Source organism: Scomber scombrus, chromosome 2 (genome assembly GCF_963691925.1).
Source record: "Scomber scombrus chromosome 2, fScoSco1.1, whole genome shotgun sequence".
In the NCBI taxonomy this organism is placed as follows: domain Eukaryota; kingdom Metazoa; phylum Chordata; class Actinopteri; order Scombriformes; family Scombridae; genus Scomber; species Scomber scombrus.
Genome location: NC_084971.1, coordinates 23,014,108 through 23,034,844, shown reverse-complemented (window position 1 = coordinate 23,034,844; position 20,737 = coordinate 23,014,108). Strand labels below are relative to the sequence as shown.

Genomic DNA, 20,737 nt, shown 5'->3' with positions numbered 1-20,737 from the left:
CTGTATGACGCACTCTGACAGCGGTAAACATCCCTCACAGTTTACAGACTGACTTCCCGCGTCAGTTTTGATCCAACATACTCACCATAGTTGTGTGTGCAGATTTACAAAATATTTTTCACAGTATTGTATATTTTAATGGTTCTAGTTATCATTTTCTAGTCTTGTTTTGTTCCTTAAAATAAGCTGAAAGAAATGAAAGTATGTTGATTGCTCAGCTATCAAGTTAACAACAAATGCTGCTACTGAAAAAATCCCAGAGAAGGGACAAAAAAAGTCAGTGTCAACCTAAAAACTCTTTGATACTCCAAAACAAACCCAAGTCAATATTTTCATGATACATAATGTTAATCCCATAGTAAGGCTTCCATGGAATTAATATTTCCATTCATGAGTTGATTGGTTTCGTTCATATAATCTGCACCCTGCCCACCAGACTCTTGTCCTGTACATGTTAATCATTAATTGACTTTTGTCTGTTCATTGTACCACACAGCTGTAAAACATCTGTTTAGAATAAAGGACTATTGTCAGCTTATCTGAAGATCTGAAAGTGTAAATTGGATGTCAGTGTTCCTAAAACCTCTTAAAAGCATGAGTTACAGATTTAATACAATGAAGCGATGTGTGTGGATGTGTTAGAGTGCAGCTGATGCAGTAGTGATGGCACAGTTTGATGAAACAGAAACTAAGATCTGTTTTTATGTTTGCTTTAGTGTGTGCATGACGGTGTAGATTCATTCATGCACACCTTATTGTAGATGTGTCATCTACATCCTCTTGTCATAGTAGGATACATTTTGAATACACTAGCATAAAAAGTAACACATATAAAACATGCACAAAGCTTAAATCTGCAGGTAAAGAGTGCGGAGCAGACACTGCGGTATCCTGTCTTATCCTTTCATGTTCATTTCACATGTGTGCTGTAAAGCAATGAACCAGCTCTTGGATTATCTCTCTTGGTTATCCTATTACAAGACAGAGGTTGTGAGCTGTCATCTGTGTATGATATCAGACAGTCTAAACCACACACACACACACACACACACACACACACACACACACACACACACACACACACACACACACACACACACAATGTATGTGTGCACACTGTTATTGCACTGCCTCGACATATGTTAACACCTGTACATTCCTTGTCTTGAATTTCACTTTGAACGTTTACAAAACATTACAGCTATCCCATCTACAGATTGAGAAGGTGGGGCTGGTGCATGATGGGTTTTATAGGCAGTGGAGGGTTGGTTTTTTTTGGATTAGATTCTGGGTTGCGAGGTCACTGTTGTTAAGACGGGGGTAAGTCCTTGCAGACAATTGGATTGGATTGAGGTATTGATAGTAGATCAGTGGGTGCTTTGGGATTAGCACATTTTGAGCATGAATTTTCTCCCTGCTCATACCTTTAGGCTCTGTGCTGCTTGAGTAACCGATATCTTGACATCACAAGTAAACTTTGAACTCCACCCCTCCTCCGGCACCAAGCCTTGGCAAGCCAAAGAGAGGAGTGGCTGCTGTTGTACGTGTTTGAGTTATGAGGTGCTTAAAAGACAGCCTGTAGGTGAGGAGTAGGTGAACACGTATACTGTGCACATCCATGTAGAAGCACAACCCCACACGAAAACTCTGGTCGAGCAAACCAGATGTACATATATCTTTTTTTAAAGTTATATCTGTGTTTTCAGTTTAGTTTTATGACTGTTTTTAAAGCCCCCTTATTGCAGTTGCCGCTGTGACTCACTGGTTTCGGACTAAAATAAATTTCCCTCTGACATAAAGGACTGCATCTCCTTTTTTAATTTGCCAGACGTACTGTAAAGCTGGTTCAAGAAAAAGAAAAATCCTTGGGAATAAAACGACTGTCAGTGAACGTGCCTGACTGTCTTTTGATCAGCAAGAAGCCAGAGTATAAATAGCAAGAATAGTGTTTTCGTCATCAGTTCTTCGTAGAGCATAGACAGGCCGCCCACCATGCAGCCTGCTGTGTACCTGCTGCAATACACAGCTGAGAGGAAGCTGCCACTGGCCTGATTACATCCTGCTTTAGATGTGACAAGATGTCTTAGCTTTCTGTCCTGGAAGCCTCTCTCTCTGCTCTTGTAAGCCTCAGCAATACATGAATGCTGATGATATCAAAACAGACGTACTCCAGTTGGTAATTGCATGTAGCTCACTGAGCATTGCATGCAGTCCTTACTCACACGAGCACCGCACTGGTTGATGGTCAAATGTAGAAAAACTGTAGTAGGTAAATATCATTTCTCTCTGTGAGTTCAACAGTTAATTCCTCTCATGCCTTTATGTGTGTCAGCCTGGGGAAGTTGCCTTTTTAAATATTTTCTTTTTATTGCTGAGCAGAGCAAATGGTATTTCTTTTACAAGCACAAAAGGGTGATAATGATCAGGAATACATTTTGGGTGGCTCACCATTGCAACACAGATATGTTATCAGAGAAGTTTAAAGAATGGGAATAGCTTACATAACAACTTGTCATTTATAATGAGCCACAGTGAAGGAATGCAAGACAGTAAGTTCAAAGTATATATGCGAAGAGGTGTGACGTTTCTGATGGACCTGGAATGATTGACATTAGGGCTGGGCAAAACGATTATTTTTGTAATCGATTAATCTAGCGATTATTTTTCGATGCATCGATTAATCTAACGATTCATTTTTTCAATTCGATTCGAATTCGATTCGATTGGATTATCGATTATTTTCCCATTATTTGACTTATATAGCAATTTACATATGCTAATTTATGTATCTCACTGAAAAAACTGAAATTTCATTCCAACATATTTTTATTGTTTTTACCAAAAATTACCAAATTCCAAAATAAAATTCAAGTAATGAAAACAATAGTGCAATCTGACGCCAGAGGTAACATTTAACAAAAAATAAAATGAAATAAAATAAAATACTTTCAATAAATAAAACTGTTGTGCAAGAATCAAGAAAATGTTATCAACATAAAATAAATAAAATATAAACAGCAGCAGTGTTCTTTTTGAACCAACAAAATATAAAGTGCTCTTCATTCACAGGAACATACACTCTGCCTTTTCACTCAAGAATACTGTGTGTAGTGTGTGTCTATGCGTGTGTCTGTGTGTGTGTTTAATCCAAGACATGATGTAGTCATGCATTGGAGTGGAGGAATGTTAGCATTTCAACATGCTCAGCAGTCAGGCTTGCCCTTTTTTTGGTGACAATGTTTCCAGCAACTGAAAAAAGCCTTTCAGATGGCGTTTATGTGGCAGGTACAGCCAAATACGATTTGGCTAAAGCAGACAGTGTGGGGAATCTTTTTGCATTATCCTTCCACCATTTAAGGGGGTCACTGTCCCTTGGGATAGGGTTTTCCCCAAAATACAACAGCATCGCCATCGTGCATTTATGATAAGCCATCTCCATTTTACACAGCTGACAAACGACAGAATGGCCTCCTTTTACGGAAAAATAGTCCCATACCTTTGAATTACGAGTTCGTTTTTTACATTGATCAGAGTCAACTGAGTCTACTCGCTGCCGCCATTTTTTTTCAAACAAGGCATCGACGCACAGTTTTTGCGTCGTTCCAGCCCTAATTGACATTAAATAATTGATAATGAATTAATTGTTTGAGTATGTTTTTAAGTAAAAATGTCAAAAATGTGAGGATTTGCTGCCTATCTTTGTCGAATACAATAATAATAATAATAATAATAATAATAATAATAAACTAAAAATCTTTGGTTTTTGGACTGTTAGTCAGACAAACAAGATATTTTCGGACTTTAGGTTTTTAGGTTTTCTGGTAGGGCTCAGCGATATCTCATTCTTTCTTTTGATTAAATAGATCTTTTTTCTTTTGTACAATGTGTAAAATGTCTAAAAAGTAACATTTACAATATGCACTATTAGTCCAATGTGCACCAAAAAGTAATTTTTAGTCGAGAAGTAACATAGATGGTAGCTGGCTGTGATGGGTCTGTCTGACTTCAGGTGGCTAGCTATCCCTGGCTGTCTCCTAGTGAATTTAATGGTCACATCTACGAGAAGGACAGACTAAAACTGACTCTCCACACTGATCTGGGCTCTCGGTTTGTGTTAGTTTACCTGGTGTCATCTCTGGCTATCAGAGTTGAAGTGCTGAGAGATGAGTCGTCTCTACCTGCTGGGTAGCGAGGAGCAGTCTGCAGATATCAGTCTGATGTCTCGTAAAAAACACAAACAACAGCAGATCAATTAGTAAGCTGACTTTTTTGCTCCATCCGTGCTTAACCTGCTTATTAAACTGGTTGTGCTCTACTTAGATGAAGCATCTGGTACTGACAATCAGTTGTGTGGGATAACCTGTATTTTATGTGTAATAATGACAGCCTTTCAGGTGGCGCAGCTCTTTTATTATTCTTTGTCAGCTGTCTTTAAAAAATGTGATGTTTCAAGAGTATGCATTTTGCAGGTAAACAAAAAGCAGTTAAAATTGTGGAGGTCTGTGAAGTTGTGGTGGTCTTTTTTTTATTATGTTTTAAACATTTTATAGACAAAAACATGAAAATTTGAAAATAACCCACATATGAATAGATAATTATAGATGGTTAAAATGATGGTTAGCTGCAGAGAAACCTTCAAGGTGCCGATGTCCTTACTTACAGCGTGTGAGAGAGGAGGGCAAACAACATATTCATATTTAATACATTCCTTTTGTCAGTATTTGATTTATTCGGGTAATGCAAGATGTTATTGTTGACGTAATAATGCTGATAAGTTAACTTTGAATTCTGCAAGTTCAGCTGCAGAGGTGTTGCATGGATGTGATTGATGGTGTCTTTGGCGGTCAGACACTTATACACCTGAGTAGGTTAATGAGGCTCCTTGACAGGTAGGGAGGCATTCCAGCTTGACGGCACCAGGCTCTGTGAAGGCTCGGGGGCAGAAGGTGAGAGGTGGGAGAGTAAACCGAGACGTGGAGAGTCACAATCTCTGCCCATCTATTTCTGTTTCTCTGACATTTTTTTATTTACCAGACTGCTGCACCTCCTTCCAGTCAGCACTGCTGCAACCACACCTGCATCATGTTATCCAAACGCTATTATTTTGACTGCACTCGCTGTGATGTCACTCTGTTTGCATTTTGGTTGTGTTTATTTAGCCATCATGTGAAAGGCCAGCAGGCACTCCACATAAATCAGGAAAATGATGTCACTGTTGTTAGGTGACGTGTGATTTCCGGGAAAGCAGCATGTGGTGACGGTACCGCCCTTTGTTCATTACTCCTGTAATTCTCTCTCTGTGTGTAAGTTGTTGTTTCAGACCATTATTGCGTTAACATCTTGTCCGTCAACCTCCTCCACCCCTAATTCATAAGTAATGACCATGCAGCAGGCAGGCAGAGAGCCAGTGAGAGTAGCAGAGCAGACATGCTGGCCAGACTCTGTCCCAGTGGACCAGAGCCACTTATCTCCCAGTAATGACATATGCATCGACTAGCTTAAGGAAAATGGCTAAAAAGAGATTCAGGATATAGGAAATATCAAAGGTTTTCCCTCCCCCATATTCATCTGCTGCATTATGATTGAGTGAGTTATTTTATTTTGAGAATATCCTTCAAACAACTCAGATGAATAGGAAAATTAAAAATGAAAAAATAATCTAGAAAACACGGCAAAGTCTAATATAAATATTATGCAATAAGCCAGCTGTTTCTAAATCAAACTTCATTACAGTCATAACCACGAATATTTCATTTACAACATAAAAACAAATGATCTAATATGAAACAAGAAAGAACTGTTGCTGACCTGATCTCATACATCATATTCTTGAAACACAAACAAGGTTTTTACACAAAACTGTTGTCAGTGATTTGACGCCAATTGGAAGTTTTTCCAACACAAAAAAGTGAATCACTGCTTGTGATTTGTTGTACTTTAGTAGTTTTATAGATGTCTAATTAAATGAAATATTCCTAGACTAGGCATCCAAAAAGTGTGAATTTGTGAATATTTCAGGCAATAATGAATCTAAAGTAAAAAGACATAAAGAAAACATTGTTGTTATAATGGAACTGGATAATGACAGTGTTGCTAGTGTTGCTACTTAGTATTTCAGATGCTCACTATATACATGTTGACCTAAAATAAATTCCTTTATCATTAAGAAATGTCTTTCCTTGAATATGTGCCCCATTACATCAAACATTTTAGTTTTGATCTGGGTGCAAACCTTTTCCCAAAAAAAAGCTTTATCTTCAATAGAGTTTTCTCGTTCTATATGACACAAGAAGAGCAGAATAATCAGCATGTCGAAATACATGTATGAACAAGCATAAGTCACTTTAGTCTTGTATTATATAATTCTATATTATATATTCCTCAGCTGTATTACTCAGAGAGCTTCTCAGAGAGAACATATTCATGGTCAACATTATGAAAATTTACATTCATTATTGAATTAAATGCTCAATTGATCCCAAGTTAATCCACTAAAGAACGCCAGCAACTGAAACAAAACTATTTCAGGCCTCTGCTACTTTTATTTCATTGTATAAAGCTCATTCATAAATGCTTAACCTTTGTTCAGACAACCTTTATGTGTTTATGTTTTATGAATATAGTGACGCTTGCTATTTATAGAACAGCAACAAAAAACAGGTTTATGTAAATACCATAAAAACAAGGCAGGAAGCATTACTTTGATCTGAAAGGAATGTAACTCAAGCAGGTGCTCCTGCCTGGCCTGTCAAGTATATTATGGCTTTTTATCAGTGTCTTGGTTTTAGTTATGTAGTAATTTCTTTACTATAACAAAGCAGTGTGTCCTTTCCTATAAGCAGGGTTCAGTGTTTTTCGGCCCCAGAGTGAATTTTGTTGATGTTTTGATCACATCGAACAACATCTTGAATTTGTTTTCTTGTGGGAAAGTAACAGGAATATTAACACCCATAAAAACCCCAGTTCACATAACTGTGAGAGATGGATGACTCTCCTTGACTGACCTCCACTTTCCTCCCTCCCTCTCTCCGTCTCAGATGACATGGCGTCCTCAGTACCGCAGCTCCAAGTTCCGACACGTGTTTGGTAAGGCTGCCACCAAGGAGAGCTGCTATGATGGCGTGCCAATCACACGCAGCGTCCAGGACAACAACTTCTGTTCTGTCAACCCACGTTTCCTGGCAGTCATAACCGAGTGTGCCGGGGGAGGGGCCTTCCTGGTGCTGTCTGTCCATCATGTGAGTCTCTGCACGTCATGGCAGCACTTTACAGACATTACATATATATCATTTGTTTAATGTGGCACAACATTTCGCTCAAAATGCAGATAACAGATCCAGACTCTAATGGGAGGCAGTTTATCTTACTATAAGAGGGGGGATATGGGAGAGAAGTAATCCAGATGTCTGAATCTCCACTTTTTAGCAATGTTGTGCTCATTAATAGCTGTTTGTCCAGTTGGAAAACTTCTCAGTCAGAGTTTTATAGGCAGGATTAAAAAAAGGCTGAAGCCAAAGAAGTTAGTTATGTTATTTATTGTGTCATAAGTGTCCGGCCCACATGGACACCAAGGTGCAGCGGTGAAACGTGTCAAACAAGAACTTAATATCTTATGTATAATATTACTTAAACTATAGAAATAATGTCTACTACAATAAATGCTCCTGTACAAAGACACAAATCAGGTTCTATATTTTACTTAAAAGTGTAGCCCTTAAATCATCATATTAAGAGTTATATCCATGAGAAATAGCAACAAAATGGTAACCAGTGTGTTTAGGTCATTGTATGGTCAACTTTGCAGTACTAACAAACTGATAAATCAGCATCTTCTAGGAGCGTTTACCACTTTCATTACACCACAGCTTCAGTGACAATTTTTAGAAGAACCTCGGATTGTATATTCCGTATTTATTATAAGTTAGACTGAAGTAAAGTGATCCAGTAGTGATGATGTAACCCTGTGAATTGAGGAAACTTTAAAAAAAAAAGTTTAGTTTATGTGGCAAAATGAGGAAAAAGTCCCCTTTAATAGTTCAATACTTTGAGAAATACACTTAAAGAAATTGGCTTTGTTGCAGAGAGTGTTAGGATTGTGAAAGATTTGAGAAGATCGATACCGAGATCATGTCTGTTAGATGAATGTGAAGCTACCAAACATCCAAATAGCGTTAGCTTAGCATAGAGGCTGGAAAGGTGAAACGGCTGACCTCAATGCTGTACAACGGTAAATTACTTTTTAAACTTCACATTTACTTGACAGATATGACAGTGTTAATCTCCTCGTTTTACTCTCGGCAAGAAAGCAAGCATGTTTCTCCAAAGGTCAGCCCGTTTCATCAAATACTAAGAATAAATGAAAGAGCCCTAATTATACTGTATATGTCATTTTTTTGTCTGTGTTGGACAATAATTGTTTAAACAGAATCTTGTTTGATTTATTTTCTGTGTTGATCGTTCAACAACTACTATGTATTTCTGTTGCTCCTGCACACCCAGCACACCTGGAAAAGACAGCTCTGCTTTCAGAGTATAAATAGTGCAGCAGCAGTGGAGTCAAAAGAAATCTGTAAATACAAGGACACTCCTGACAGTTCATTCACTGCAAATTAAACATTGAATGTGGTCTTTTCTCCCCTCATTATTCTGTGTTATCTCGCTCACCAACCTCAGCTTGAATGTGATTAATCAAACCCTATTTATATATATTATCAAATCCACTGGTGTTATCAATAACAATAATGATCTCTCAAATAAACTCGGCCAGACCTCTTCACTTGAGAGCTGGTTAAATTTACACTTCTGCTGTATCTCCAGTGCAGAGCGATTCATTACACTGGACACCTCTCCCTCCTTTCTCCCTCTCTCTGTTTGTCTCCATCTTTTAAAACCTTCTTGGTGAGTTATCACCATCCTCCTGGCATGGCAGGAATTGCATATGAGCTCAGGAATGACATAACTCATCTTTCAACCCCCTTTCTCCCCCTGATCCTGTCTCAAAGAGGTGAAACTTCAACACTCCCGCCAACCACCACTTTCACATCCCACCTATGTGGGATGTGTGTGTGCACTTACAGACAAGCTATTGTTCTTTGGTGAAAGTAGTTAACTCATAAATATAAGCAGACGCGCATATAAATGATGTGTTCTACTTACATTTGCGTTTGTTATCCTTGCTGGAAGGATAGATAATGGTTACATCATTCCTTTGCTCCATACATACCTTTCCTGCACAGTAATCTAGCCTGCAGGTGTGTGTGTCATTTAAAGGAAGGATCTGTTCATACAAACAACATAATTAGCAGTCTCGTTGAGGCATAAAATCTTCGGTAAGACTTCCTTATAACAGGATCATGGAATACCTGGGCATGTGTCACTAACAATTTGTGTAATTTCACCTATAGTTTGAGTAGTTTCATGTTAATGTCAAGGAGGGTTTGACTGCTTGCAGGCTTGTCCTAACCTGCGCAGATAAAGCTAATTGGCTGAGCTCTGTTCATATGACTGGATGTCTTTAAAGCTGCAGTAATTCATATTTTTTTATTAATAATGGTTGGGTTTACATGAAAGGTGTTGCTTGCGGTGACCAACAGAGAGAATTATCACCCGACTCTGCATTTCCCCTCAGCTCTGTGGAGTGTTTTAGCTTCTTTCAGCTCATTGTTTTGGTTTTACAGCCTCGAACTATTTTGGTTCGCTCTCACGGCTCGCATCAGCTTCATTTTTTGCCTATTTTTTAAAGCAAAAAAACGTCTAATAAACTGATTATGTGCTACCTGCCTAGCACCAAACATACAGACAAAGTTAGCGGCTAGCTGGTGAACCCGGTGGAGCATTTAGCCTCAAAAGAGCCCACATTTAACCTCTTGAGTTGGTGGAGACCAAAAGCAGCTAAAAGGAGGGTGAATATTGGATATAAACATTAATGAAATTGATACTAATTATGCTCTTTGTCTGATTGGATGAGTAAATGGACAACCGTTTGCTAACATGTTAGCCACAGCAGCTATATAAGGTGATAACATGTCACTGTTGTGTTTACAACTCGCTCAGCTGCCCCCGAGTGTCCCACAGATCAGTTAATGCTGCTTTAAGTTTAAAGACTTCTGGTATTAGTGTCAAACCGCAGCCTGCACTCTTGGGGCACTCTGCTCTTGTCTGTTCCAAGGCTACAGAGCTCAGAAACAGACCTTTCGTACTGGCAGCTCCGTCCACTTGGATTGAACTACAAAAGAGCTGTGAAATTACAGATATAGTTTTAATTCTTTGAGATCCTCCTGATCCTGGTTCAATTTTAAAGAAAATAATATACATTGCATTTGAATGCCAATGAATTAAATATCATAAGAAATGATGAATGAGAATGTCTTGTAGTCGATTCGAACAGCCTCACAAATGAGGAAGGCAAGCAGCCAAATTCAATAAAAAGAAATTACCAATAACTAGAATGAAATACATTATAACTGAGAATAAAGACTGAACAAAAACCAGGATCTCACTCCTTGACCCTAATATGTATGTACACTTTATAATGATAGTGCCCATTAATGTATATTAGTAGTAGATAATGATATGTGGTAGACTGTGTCTGCAATGATTACAATTCAATTTTATGAGACCATAAATATTTCAGTGACAAGTATAAACCGATCCACAGGGTCTGAAAAGTGTAAGAACAGCAGACAGTACTGGAAAGATTAACTTAATGAATATACATATAAATTTTTTTTGTGTATCAGACAGGTAAAGTGGACCCTCACCAGCCTCGAGTATCGGGCCACAGAGGCAACGTGTTAGACATCAAATGGAATCCGTTCAACGACTACTGCATCGCCTCCTGCTCCGAGGACACCACGGTCTGTACACACACATGTACACACATGCACATGCTAAGTGCATTTTCAAAATGGCTCACTGACGCGTTATCATTTTCCCTAGAACATGAACATGTAGCAGCAAGGAGATCATTTTATTGCCTTGCAGTTTAACCTTCAAGAAGAGCTCGAAGTCATTCCTCACATTCCTCAGCTCTGACCTGGCACAGTGACTCAGAATAAATCCCTGAAGACAGAAAGAGAAAGGAAGAGCCAAGACTACTTCTAAAAAGTGTGTCTTGGGGCACTATCATTTGTTTTCCATATTCATTCGACTGTGCATCCTGAGGTTTTATCTATATTGGGGGTTTTTTTTTCATTTCTTCAGAGGTGTGAACCTCAGAGATTATCCTTTTCTGGGGTTGTGTGTGTGTGTTAATTTGTGTGTTTGTGTGTGTATATGCAGGTGAAAGTGTGGGATATCCCTCCTCATGGCGTGCTGAAGAACCTCACAGTACCCTGGAAGGATCTTCAGGGTCACAGCCGCAGAGTGGGCCTCGTTGAGTGGCACCCGACTGCTAAAAACATCCTCTTCAGTACCGCCTATGACTATAAGGTGACACAAATGTGCACACTAAACAAAAAACAACAACAAGAAAAAAAGACTGTTAGAGATAACAATAAATGAACTCTGTACGTTACTGTGACATATATTGTAGGCAATAATATATAACTATGTAGTTAAACAGGTCACAGCTGATAATATCAGCCGAGTTCTTGTTAAGAAATCACGGTAAAGTTCACGGTTACACTTCAACTGACTGATAGTTACTACACTGGCCTGTCAAGAATCTGTGCCGGGGTATTGTACTCATTACCGTCACTTCACATAATTTGTCAGCAACAAGAACCAACCTGTAGGTCTCAACTTGTAGAGGAGAGGTCTTAATGTCCAACTGAAATCACATTTAATCACCTCTCTTTGCAATCAAAATGTAAAAAAAAAAGTATTGTTAATAGTTTTATATTATTAGAATGAAGAAAAAGCCGATACTGTCAGACTGGGTGTGACCGTCTGCTCTGCCTTTGATCGAACGTTAAGTTATTTCTTTATTCAAGATTTGAGTTGCTGTAGCAAAATAAGGACTCCAGCTCTGTAAGCGGATGATGCAACAGTATTTAATCAAAACAATGTCAAACTAGAGGGCACAATCATTATATAAATCACATAAATAACATTTTTTATTCCACAGATTATTTTCTCAAAGAGACTTGCAGAGCAGATATTTAATATTGCTCCTTTTATGCTAGTGTACGCACATATACCTGCCTTTGTGAAGCACTTCGGTGCAAAATCTGTTTGCTTTTTAAAGTGCTATATAAATAAAATAAACTTGAAACTTAGATATATATGCTGTAGTAGATGAACAAAGGCAATTTCATTTTTGGACTAGAATACTTGAGTCTTTGGTGGAATACATAGTCAGAATTGAGTATATGTCATTAGTGTCTGATTTCAAGTCTGAAGGCATCACTATGCTTCAAATTAAATGCTTGTTCAATTTAAAACCTTCTACGCTTACACTTCTCTGACATCAAAATTAAGAGAGCTGCATTCACCAGTTTTTGTATGTTTCCAAAAAAACTGTCAATCTGATTCGTACGTCCACTTAATGCAACAGATGTGAGAAAATAAGAACATTTTCTCTCTCAAACTCTTTTTTTGTTCTTCACAAAACTAATTCTGTCACGTTTAATGTGTTTAAATGACACCCTGGTCGAAATGTGTGTGTGGTTATTCCCATTATCACAAATCATAGAGTCTTGCACCCTTTCTATGAGATTTTTTATTTGGAACAACTACAAACACTTTTTCTTTCTGATGTAATGTAAAGAGGAGTCTCTAACCACTTTTTGATAAAACAAAATGTCTGGGATTATGTTTTTAGTTTAAATAAAGTTTAAATAAAGTCTCAAAAAACGTGACTTGAGTCTGATTGAGTTCCTCCCTGACCGCATTTTGGTAGCTAAATTTCTGTGTCTGCCACTTCATCTCCCCCTCTTCCTCCTCCAGGTGATGATCTGGAACCTGGACTGTCCCGAGCAGGTGATAAAGAACCCTGTGCGGACCATCAGCCACCACACAGACGTGGTCCTCTCCATGTCTTTCAGTACGGACGGCAGCCTCCTGGCCACCACCTGCAAGGACAGGAGGGTCAGACTCATGGAGTCACGCTCAGGAAACCTGCTGCGGGTAAAGCTTAGTGTGTGTGTGTGTGTGTGTGTGTGTGTGTGTGTGTGTGTGTGTGTGTGTGTGTGTGTGTGTGTGTGTGTGTGTGTGTGTGTGTGTGTGTGTGTGTGTGTGTGTGTGTGTGTGTGTGTGTGTGTGTTGTCTGTATGTTAATTATTCTGTGGTTTCATATGAGCATCACAATGGTTTTTTTTTTATTGGGAAGGGCAATTACTACAGTGTGTGTACTGAGTATGTAATGTAATGTACCACATGCCATTGCAAAGAAGAGGTGCATTAGAGCTATTATGTTCAATGTTTATTTTAAACAATGGGAATTTATCACTGTTTACTTTAGATATTTAAAAAATACCATTTGTACACATTCATGGAGTTTTTCTAATCGTTTCAGAGACTACTATATGTGCATAATCAGCAATGTACAGTTGCCGATTATGCTTATTGTTACTGCATCTCTCTTTTAAATTGCGTTAATGTGCAACATTTTCTGTTGCTTTTTAAATTTGAATTGAAATTGAAATTAGAATTATTCAGTCATATCATACACTGTAGCTGTGTAACTTTTACACTCCAGTTTTGTCAGTTTTTTTTTTATTATTTTAATTTTAGCTCATTTTTATTCTCCGTTTTATTTTTAAAATGTTTTAAAATCCTATTTTTATATCTTTAATATCGCCGTGTTTCTTTCATGTGTTTTCTTTTCCATTTTTGGCACTGTACAAATAAACTAGCCTTGCCTTATTAGAAAAACAAGATGCCTTTGTTATAAAATTACTAATTTAATTTAAAACTGTCCTTTTGGACTTTTGAGCACATGAGGACCTTTTTACTATCTGCTTGCTTTTCATTGAAAAATCTGAAAAACCTTAAAACCCTGAGCCCTAGTTGTAGTGTATCATAGTGAACAGCCAACATTGCGTAAGTAGGAGCTCATTGCTCCTTTTCTCCTCCCCAGCCCAGACGCTCAGGCACTCATCCAGCACCACACAGCCAAAACTGACACCTGTGGCCTGGCCTGGCCCACAGCATAGCTGCTCAGACCTCTGGGTCACCAGCCAGAGACTTTAAGACTTTACATCAGTCCGTTCTCACTTCCCTCGCCTGCCAAACACACTCATGTATAAAGAACATAACATCACAGTGCTGTAGTGTTGATAATGGTTTGGAAGCTGCTGTCAGCAAATTATCATTTATATTTCTTAAAAAAGGAAGAATTATACTATATATGACGTATAACATTCTTGATGTGTAGTTTAACGTATGTTGTGTTGCTTGTTTGCAGGAAGCCAACTCCAAGACGCACAAAGCCAGTAAGGTGCTGATCCTGGGTAACATGAAGATGCTCCTCACGTCAGGCACTTCACGCTGGAATGATCGACAGATAGCTCTGTGGGATCAGGTGAGAAACAGCAGCAGAACATCTGACAGTAGAAATAACTTTAACTCATGGTCCATTAGTTAACTCTCAACTGCATTTCACTGTCTTTATCTGTTAACAAAGCTAGTTTAGATGTCATCAGGTGACATAAGTGAGGAACAGTCATGAGATAACATATAAGATCATTTGTTATCATGTGACTGAAGAAACCTGAGCCAGGTTCTTTCACTGAAGATCCTGACATGTAGTTTGCTAATATTGATCTCATCAATACTTGGCAGTCAATGTAGGCTATAGTTACATGTATCACTCACTCGACTTGTTCCTTTAATGCATATTTCTTTGCAAAATGCGGTCAAAGTGATATCTCACAAGACATTTTGTATCTTCTTGTAGTGGCTTCAAAATCTTAACTTGACAACTGGGAACTGGAAGTGTTTGATTAGCAGGTGAAAGCAGCGACTGACACGAGATCATTAGAGTCGGGATAGTGACAAAAAAAGAGACTGACAGACAGAAAGATGGAAAAAGTCATGACAGACACTTCTGTCCAATTTCCTATTCTGATTCTGCTCCCCGTTACTCAGGGAGTGCTTTAAGTGCTCTGATGTTAAAAGTCGAGTCTCCTTCACTCTGAATTCAGGAACAACCAGTACTCTCTGTTCTCAGGGCTGTAAGGTTAGACAGATGAATTTCTCAGGTAGCAGTGAGAGAAGATTTGTGACCCCTATTTTTGTTAAGTTCAGTGATATATGAAGTCCAAAAATAATAAGGCCTAAAAATAAGCACTTTCCCAATAATTTAGGATTAAGAATTATACAAATGAAGTCATGGGCAGCGTATTACATCACCACCAGAGAGGTCACAACTCAAGGTGGCCTTATTTCCTGTCCCACGTGATTAAATCCCCTGAGCATCACAGAGCCGTGATAAAAAACTAAATGAAAAACAGATAAATATGAATAGAAATAAAATTTAGGCAGAAGTTTGATACAAAGCAGTCAATTAAATATGCGATTTAATGTACAATAACTCATCAGTTTATCTAATTTGCTCTTCCCCGGCTAAAATACTGCAGAACACCACCCAGCCTCTCACAATATGAAGCTGCACACGTGTCACACACTACTCTGCCATCTAGTGGACAAAATGATGGAGAAGTAAAAACCATCAGACGAACATCAGAAACATTTACTGAGCGTAAACTACAGCCAAACTTCTGTCATGTTACATTATGTCATCTCGCAGGACTCTAATCAAACCTTTTAGTTCATAATTGCGTCGGTGTCGCTGGCTGACTGGTGTGTTTTGATGTGTGAGAGTGTGAGAGTGTATCGTGGGTGGGGGATTATGGCCGAGGCACGGATTAGGGATTGAGCGCTCAGTGTTTTTTAATTCAGTGGAGAGAGTGCTTCTTACGTAGTAGTGGATTTAAATGATTGAGTGGTTTGATATCAGGGGACGCTTTACACGTCACTTGTGCTTGAGTGTTGCTTTTCATTTTAAATTGTTTGTTTTTTTAAATTTCTGTTTGTGTTTGTAGGATGATCTGTCTGTGCCTTTGTTAGAAGATAACCTGGATGGTTCGTCAGGGGTCATCTTTCCTTTCTACGACCCCGACACACACATGCTCTACCTTGCTGGGAAGGTGGGTCTCCAAAAGCAACCCCCTGAAAGTTCCATAATTATGTGACAACTTTCATACACAACATACAGTACATGTTTCAAAGACTCCTCTTGTCTCCCTCAGGGTGACGGGAATATCAGGTACTATGAGATCAGCTCAGAAAAACCGTATATCCACTTTTTAACAGAGTACCGCTCACACCTACCTCAGAAAGGGATGGGTAAGGAACACACACACAAACACAAACACTACAATCTGTGCAATATCAGTGTCAGAATCTGGTATATTATCATTCTGACACCACCAATTTACTCAAAATGTATATTAGTACATAAGATTACTATTTTTTTTACTATATTTTTACTACTATTGTTTATTGCTTTTGTATTTACTTATTATTTACTATTCTTTACACTGTTCTTTCTATTATTGCTATCCACTTGATGCTTTAACACTATAAATTCCCCATTGTAGGACTAATAAAGGATTATATTATCTTATCTTACATACACTCAATGTTAAAGACTCAAACTCAGCTGCCTTTACACTCAGCTACTATATGCTTTTAAAAAAAACAACCAACTCCAACATGGTGGACACTTCATTTAACTATTTCCTTGGTTGAATGTTTACAATATGTGTCAGTGAAACAGAAACTCCGCCCGTGTCCTGGCTGTGCTGACTCTCTTGCACCTGTAAGCAAAGCTGCTGTGCAAATAAGCCTGCCGTATTTGAATAGCCAAACCAAAGTGCAAGTCGTACATCATGCAGAGTGACATGCAGATGTTTTAAACTCATGTCTTACTTGCTTGTTGTGGTGAATGAGGACGCAAGATAAGAGGCAAGAATATTGTGGGATGGGAGATTTTCAAAAACTTACTGGACACTTATGGACATGGTAGCATGATGTAAATCTTTAATGAAATCTCAATACTATGAAAAGTTGTACGTAGTTAGTATTTTAACATATATGTACAAATAGATAAGAATGTTTGGTCATGGCGGTTATACTCAGTATTATATATGGTATATTCTCAAATATTCTAACACATATTGTATTAATATTTGATAAATGATGAATTGTAATGATGAAAATAAAAAAAACTGATAAGTCACTTTTTTTAAATTGTATTTGAGATATTTCATTTAGTTAGCATTTTTATAATCAACAGAGTCTTTGGGTAACTGTTTAAGTCCCCCCTATTTATAAGCAGTATATAAAGATCTAATGAATGATTTATAACACAATATAATGATGTTATTAGCAGATTTTAAATGTCTATTTATGTATATATAAAATGTAAGAAAATGGTAAAAAATGTTTATCACTATTTCCCAAAGCCACAGATTGAACTTTAAATGTATTTTTTTGGTCCACAACCCAAATATATATACTTCCATATATCTACAGTATCAAAATATTCGCATTAAAGATGCTAGCACCAGATAATATTTGCATTTCTTCTTTAAAATAAAAGACGAGTAAAAAATGAGTAATTGATTATCAAAGTGTTACCAGTTAATTTTCTGTAGATCAATAAATCGAATAATTGTTGCTTATATTTGTGCTATGATATTTTCACATTTGTACTTTCACAACACATTTATGTAAGTGTGCAGTTATATGCTCTTGTCTATTTGAACATCATACTTGCATTGTACATTTAATTCAAGTCCAATCTTTAGTTCTTCTGTTTAGATTAAATTAAATTAATTAAAGAAATATCAATTTGTTTTAATGTAGGCAAAACACACCCAAAAGTAGAAGTAGATGTTAAAGGACTAAAAAGCTCATAGTTTCTGCTGCACACATGTTGTGTTGTACCTGTTCTCTGGTGGGGTGCTGTTTGGTTAACAGTATAGTTATGAGCAATATGATCATAACATGTAACATGTAAAATGAATAGCATTATGAATAGCATTATCTTCTTGTTGAACCATAATGTACATTTAATCTTTATCATTATTGTTTTGTCTTCCTGTGTTCTGAGATGTCTGAGTATGATCTTTATCTGTCAGTCAGTGCACTTCCTGTAGAGTAGCTGTTCAGTTGTCGTACAGCACAGTACGTTTCTGGACTTACGATGTTCGGTCTGTCGTCCTGCAGGTGTGATGCCAAAGAGAGGCCTAGATGTGAGCTCGTGTGAGGTGTTCAGGTTCTACAAACTGGTGACAATCAAGGGTCTCATTGAGCCTCTGTCCATGATCGTACCCCGCAGGGTAAGACAACACCGACTAGGTGATGTGAAAAAAACAACCACATCAATTTTGATCTAGATAAACTTCAGTGACCTCATTTGCTGTGTGTCTGAATGTGCTGTGTATGTGTTTGCAGTCGGAGTCGTACCAAGAAGACATCTATCCAATGACAGCCGGTAACAAACCTGCTTTGAGCTCAGAGGAGTGGCTCAGCGGTATCGACAAAGGTCAGAACTAAGCGTCTGTTTTTGTTTGTGTGTGTGTGTGTGTGTGTGTGTGTGTGTGTGTGTGTGTGTGTGTGTGTGTGTGTGTGTGTGTGTGTGTGTGTGTGTGTGTGTGTGTGTGTGTGTGTGTGTGTGTGTGTGTGTGTGTGTATATATTAGCAGTGCGGTTGGGGGCTTTTTCAAGTGCTCTGGTAAACTGCTCCAAACTGAATCATACTCAAGATTAAAATCAATTCCAATAAACACACACAAGCAGGACTGGGTGATGTCTGAAATAAATATTAAAGTTAACAAGTATTTATGATGATGATGTATGAAAACATCTGTTTACACATGTAAAACTATTTTGTGCAATATATTAATTGGATTATTGTATTTTGCTTTCCTCTCATCCCCTATTATATTTTATTTTTTTAATGCTTACATTTTTATTCGATTTTTGACAGAAAATCGCAAACAACAAACATCACAGTACACAAAATAAATAAAAACAAAACATCATGGCCAGGCACTTGACATCCTCTACATCTTCACAATATGTATGAATTTTGGACAGGGGTTTCTACACAGTACTACTTAATTTGTAGCTCATATATCATGCAGAAGACAAATTACATATTTAAACACCCTTTTAAATAGTTTACTGGCAATCCCCAAACACCTTCCTTACTCCAGCAAAAACATTGTCCATTTCGTCCGTCTTGCGTTATACAAGTCTTTTCTCAGTCTAAGTAAAAAAGTCAATCTTTCCATCTCATGGATCTCTTTTACAATTCCTAGCCAATTGTTGACCGTAGGTGGGTCGGTAATTGCTTTTTTTGCTGCTGTGGTCAGTATTTTTAAAAGATATCTATCATTCCCTGTTATTCCTTCTGGTAGATCACCGAGATAAAGAGTCGTACATGTCTGTGGAATCTGGTGTCCAAGAATACGCTGCATAGTTCTCTTGGTATTTTCCCAAAATGGTTGTAATCTTGGGCAGCTCCAAAAAATGTGGTGGTGGTTTGCCTCGTCATCCCCACAATTTCTCCAGCATCTCATCCCCTATTTTAGTTCTATTGTATATAATCTATTAGTAATTCCTCACCAGTGGTAGGAGAAATGCTAAAATCCTTTAATTAAGTAAAAGTGGCAATATCAAGTCCTCCATTTAAAATCTCTCTGAGTACATACTGTATCAATATACTGTTGAGTAGTTCATAAAGATTCATCATTTAATTTGTTGATTAAATGTTTTGGAAGTGAAATCTATCTGAATATGCAAAGTAACTAGTAGGTAAAGCTGAGTCATATGTAGTGTAAAGTTCAAGTACTTCAAAATTGTATTTAACTGTTTTCAATGTCCAACATCAAACCAAACTGAGTACAATTCATGTTAGCGTCAGGAACATTCATTTTAGTAATAGTAGTCCTTCAGTACGCATGAATAAAACATCGAGACTAAGTAGCTCATCTTTTTCCCGGTCACTCTCGTTATCTTCCAGGTCCAGTGCTGATGTCTCTGAAGCCGGGAAGTCAAGTAGCAGAGTCATATTCAGAGCTGAGCAAGGGGCCCGGAAACTCGCTGGACAGTCGCAGGTCGCAGAACAGGCCGGGCATGCTGCAGCTGGCGTACATTCAGGACCAACTAGGGACCAAAGACCGCAAGGAGGGCAACGGTCTTACAGAGGGAGACAAGAGTTGGATGCCTGTTAGCAACGGAGAAGACCTCACACTCTGCTCTCCTCCTCGGACAGAGAACGAGGTACAGAGTGGTTTTAGTGTCTCTGTTCGAATGTATATCCTGCTGTCTGTACGAAATTTTTGTTGTGGAAATTTGAACACATATGTTCGAAGAGAAAAGTTAAAAAATGTACATGCCAATGCTATTTTTTGATAAAACTGATCTTCCTGCTTGCCATAAATCCATTAGAAGAATTAGGAATGTGGCCTACATTTCTGTATTATTGATGCACTAATCCTGAATATTAGATGTAGTTTTAATCATAGAGAACTGAGAGTTAGATTACTCTGTTTTCACATCTCTAATAACAAACCACAAAATTAAAAACAAAGTAAAATAAATACATCATGTAAAGACTTTAAACCTATAATCTAGTTTGTCTCGGAAACTTTTTATCCAGTGGTGTGTTTTTGTTTGAATAATATAAAATTACACATTGTCATCCGTAAATGAAAATATAATACATTAATTATGCTCGTACAGCCCGAACAAGCTACTTCAATCAGAAGGTTGAAGCTTTT

The 20,737-nt window shown here is 37.9% G+C and overlaps 1 protein-coding gene across 2 annotated transcripts in view; it reads left to right on the top strand.

Annotated features, from left to right (window-relative positions):
* The window catches only part of coro2aa (coronin 2Aa), a 50,107-nt gene that overhangs the window by 23,583 nt on the left and 5,787 nt on the right, over window positions 1–20,737 (top strand). For both annotated transcript variants that reach the window (XM_062431596.1, XM_062431604.1), the window contains exons 2-11: window positions 7,038–7,238; window positions 10,740–10,856; window positions 11,281–11,430; window positions 12,889–13,068; window positions 14,348–14,464; window positions 15,987–16,091; window positions 16,194–16,290; window positions 18,178–18,290; window positions 18,406–18,496; window positions 19,978–20,237. In XM_062431596.1, coding sequence (XP_062287580.1) covers window positions 7,038–7,238; window positions 10,740–10,856; window positions 11,281–11,430; window positions 12,889–13,068; window positions 14,348–14,464; window positions 15,987–16,091; window positions 16,194–16,290; window positions 18,178–18,290; window positions 18,406–18,496; window positions 19,978–20,237 — 1,431 coding nt within the window. The remainder of the gene's footprint in view (window positions 1–7,037; window positions 7,239–10,739; window positions 10,857–11,280; window positions 11,431–12,888; window positions 13,069–14,347; window positions 14,465–15,986; window positions 16,092–16,193; window positions 16,291–18,177; window positions 18,291–18,405; window positions 18,497–19,977; window positions 20,238–20,737) is intronic.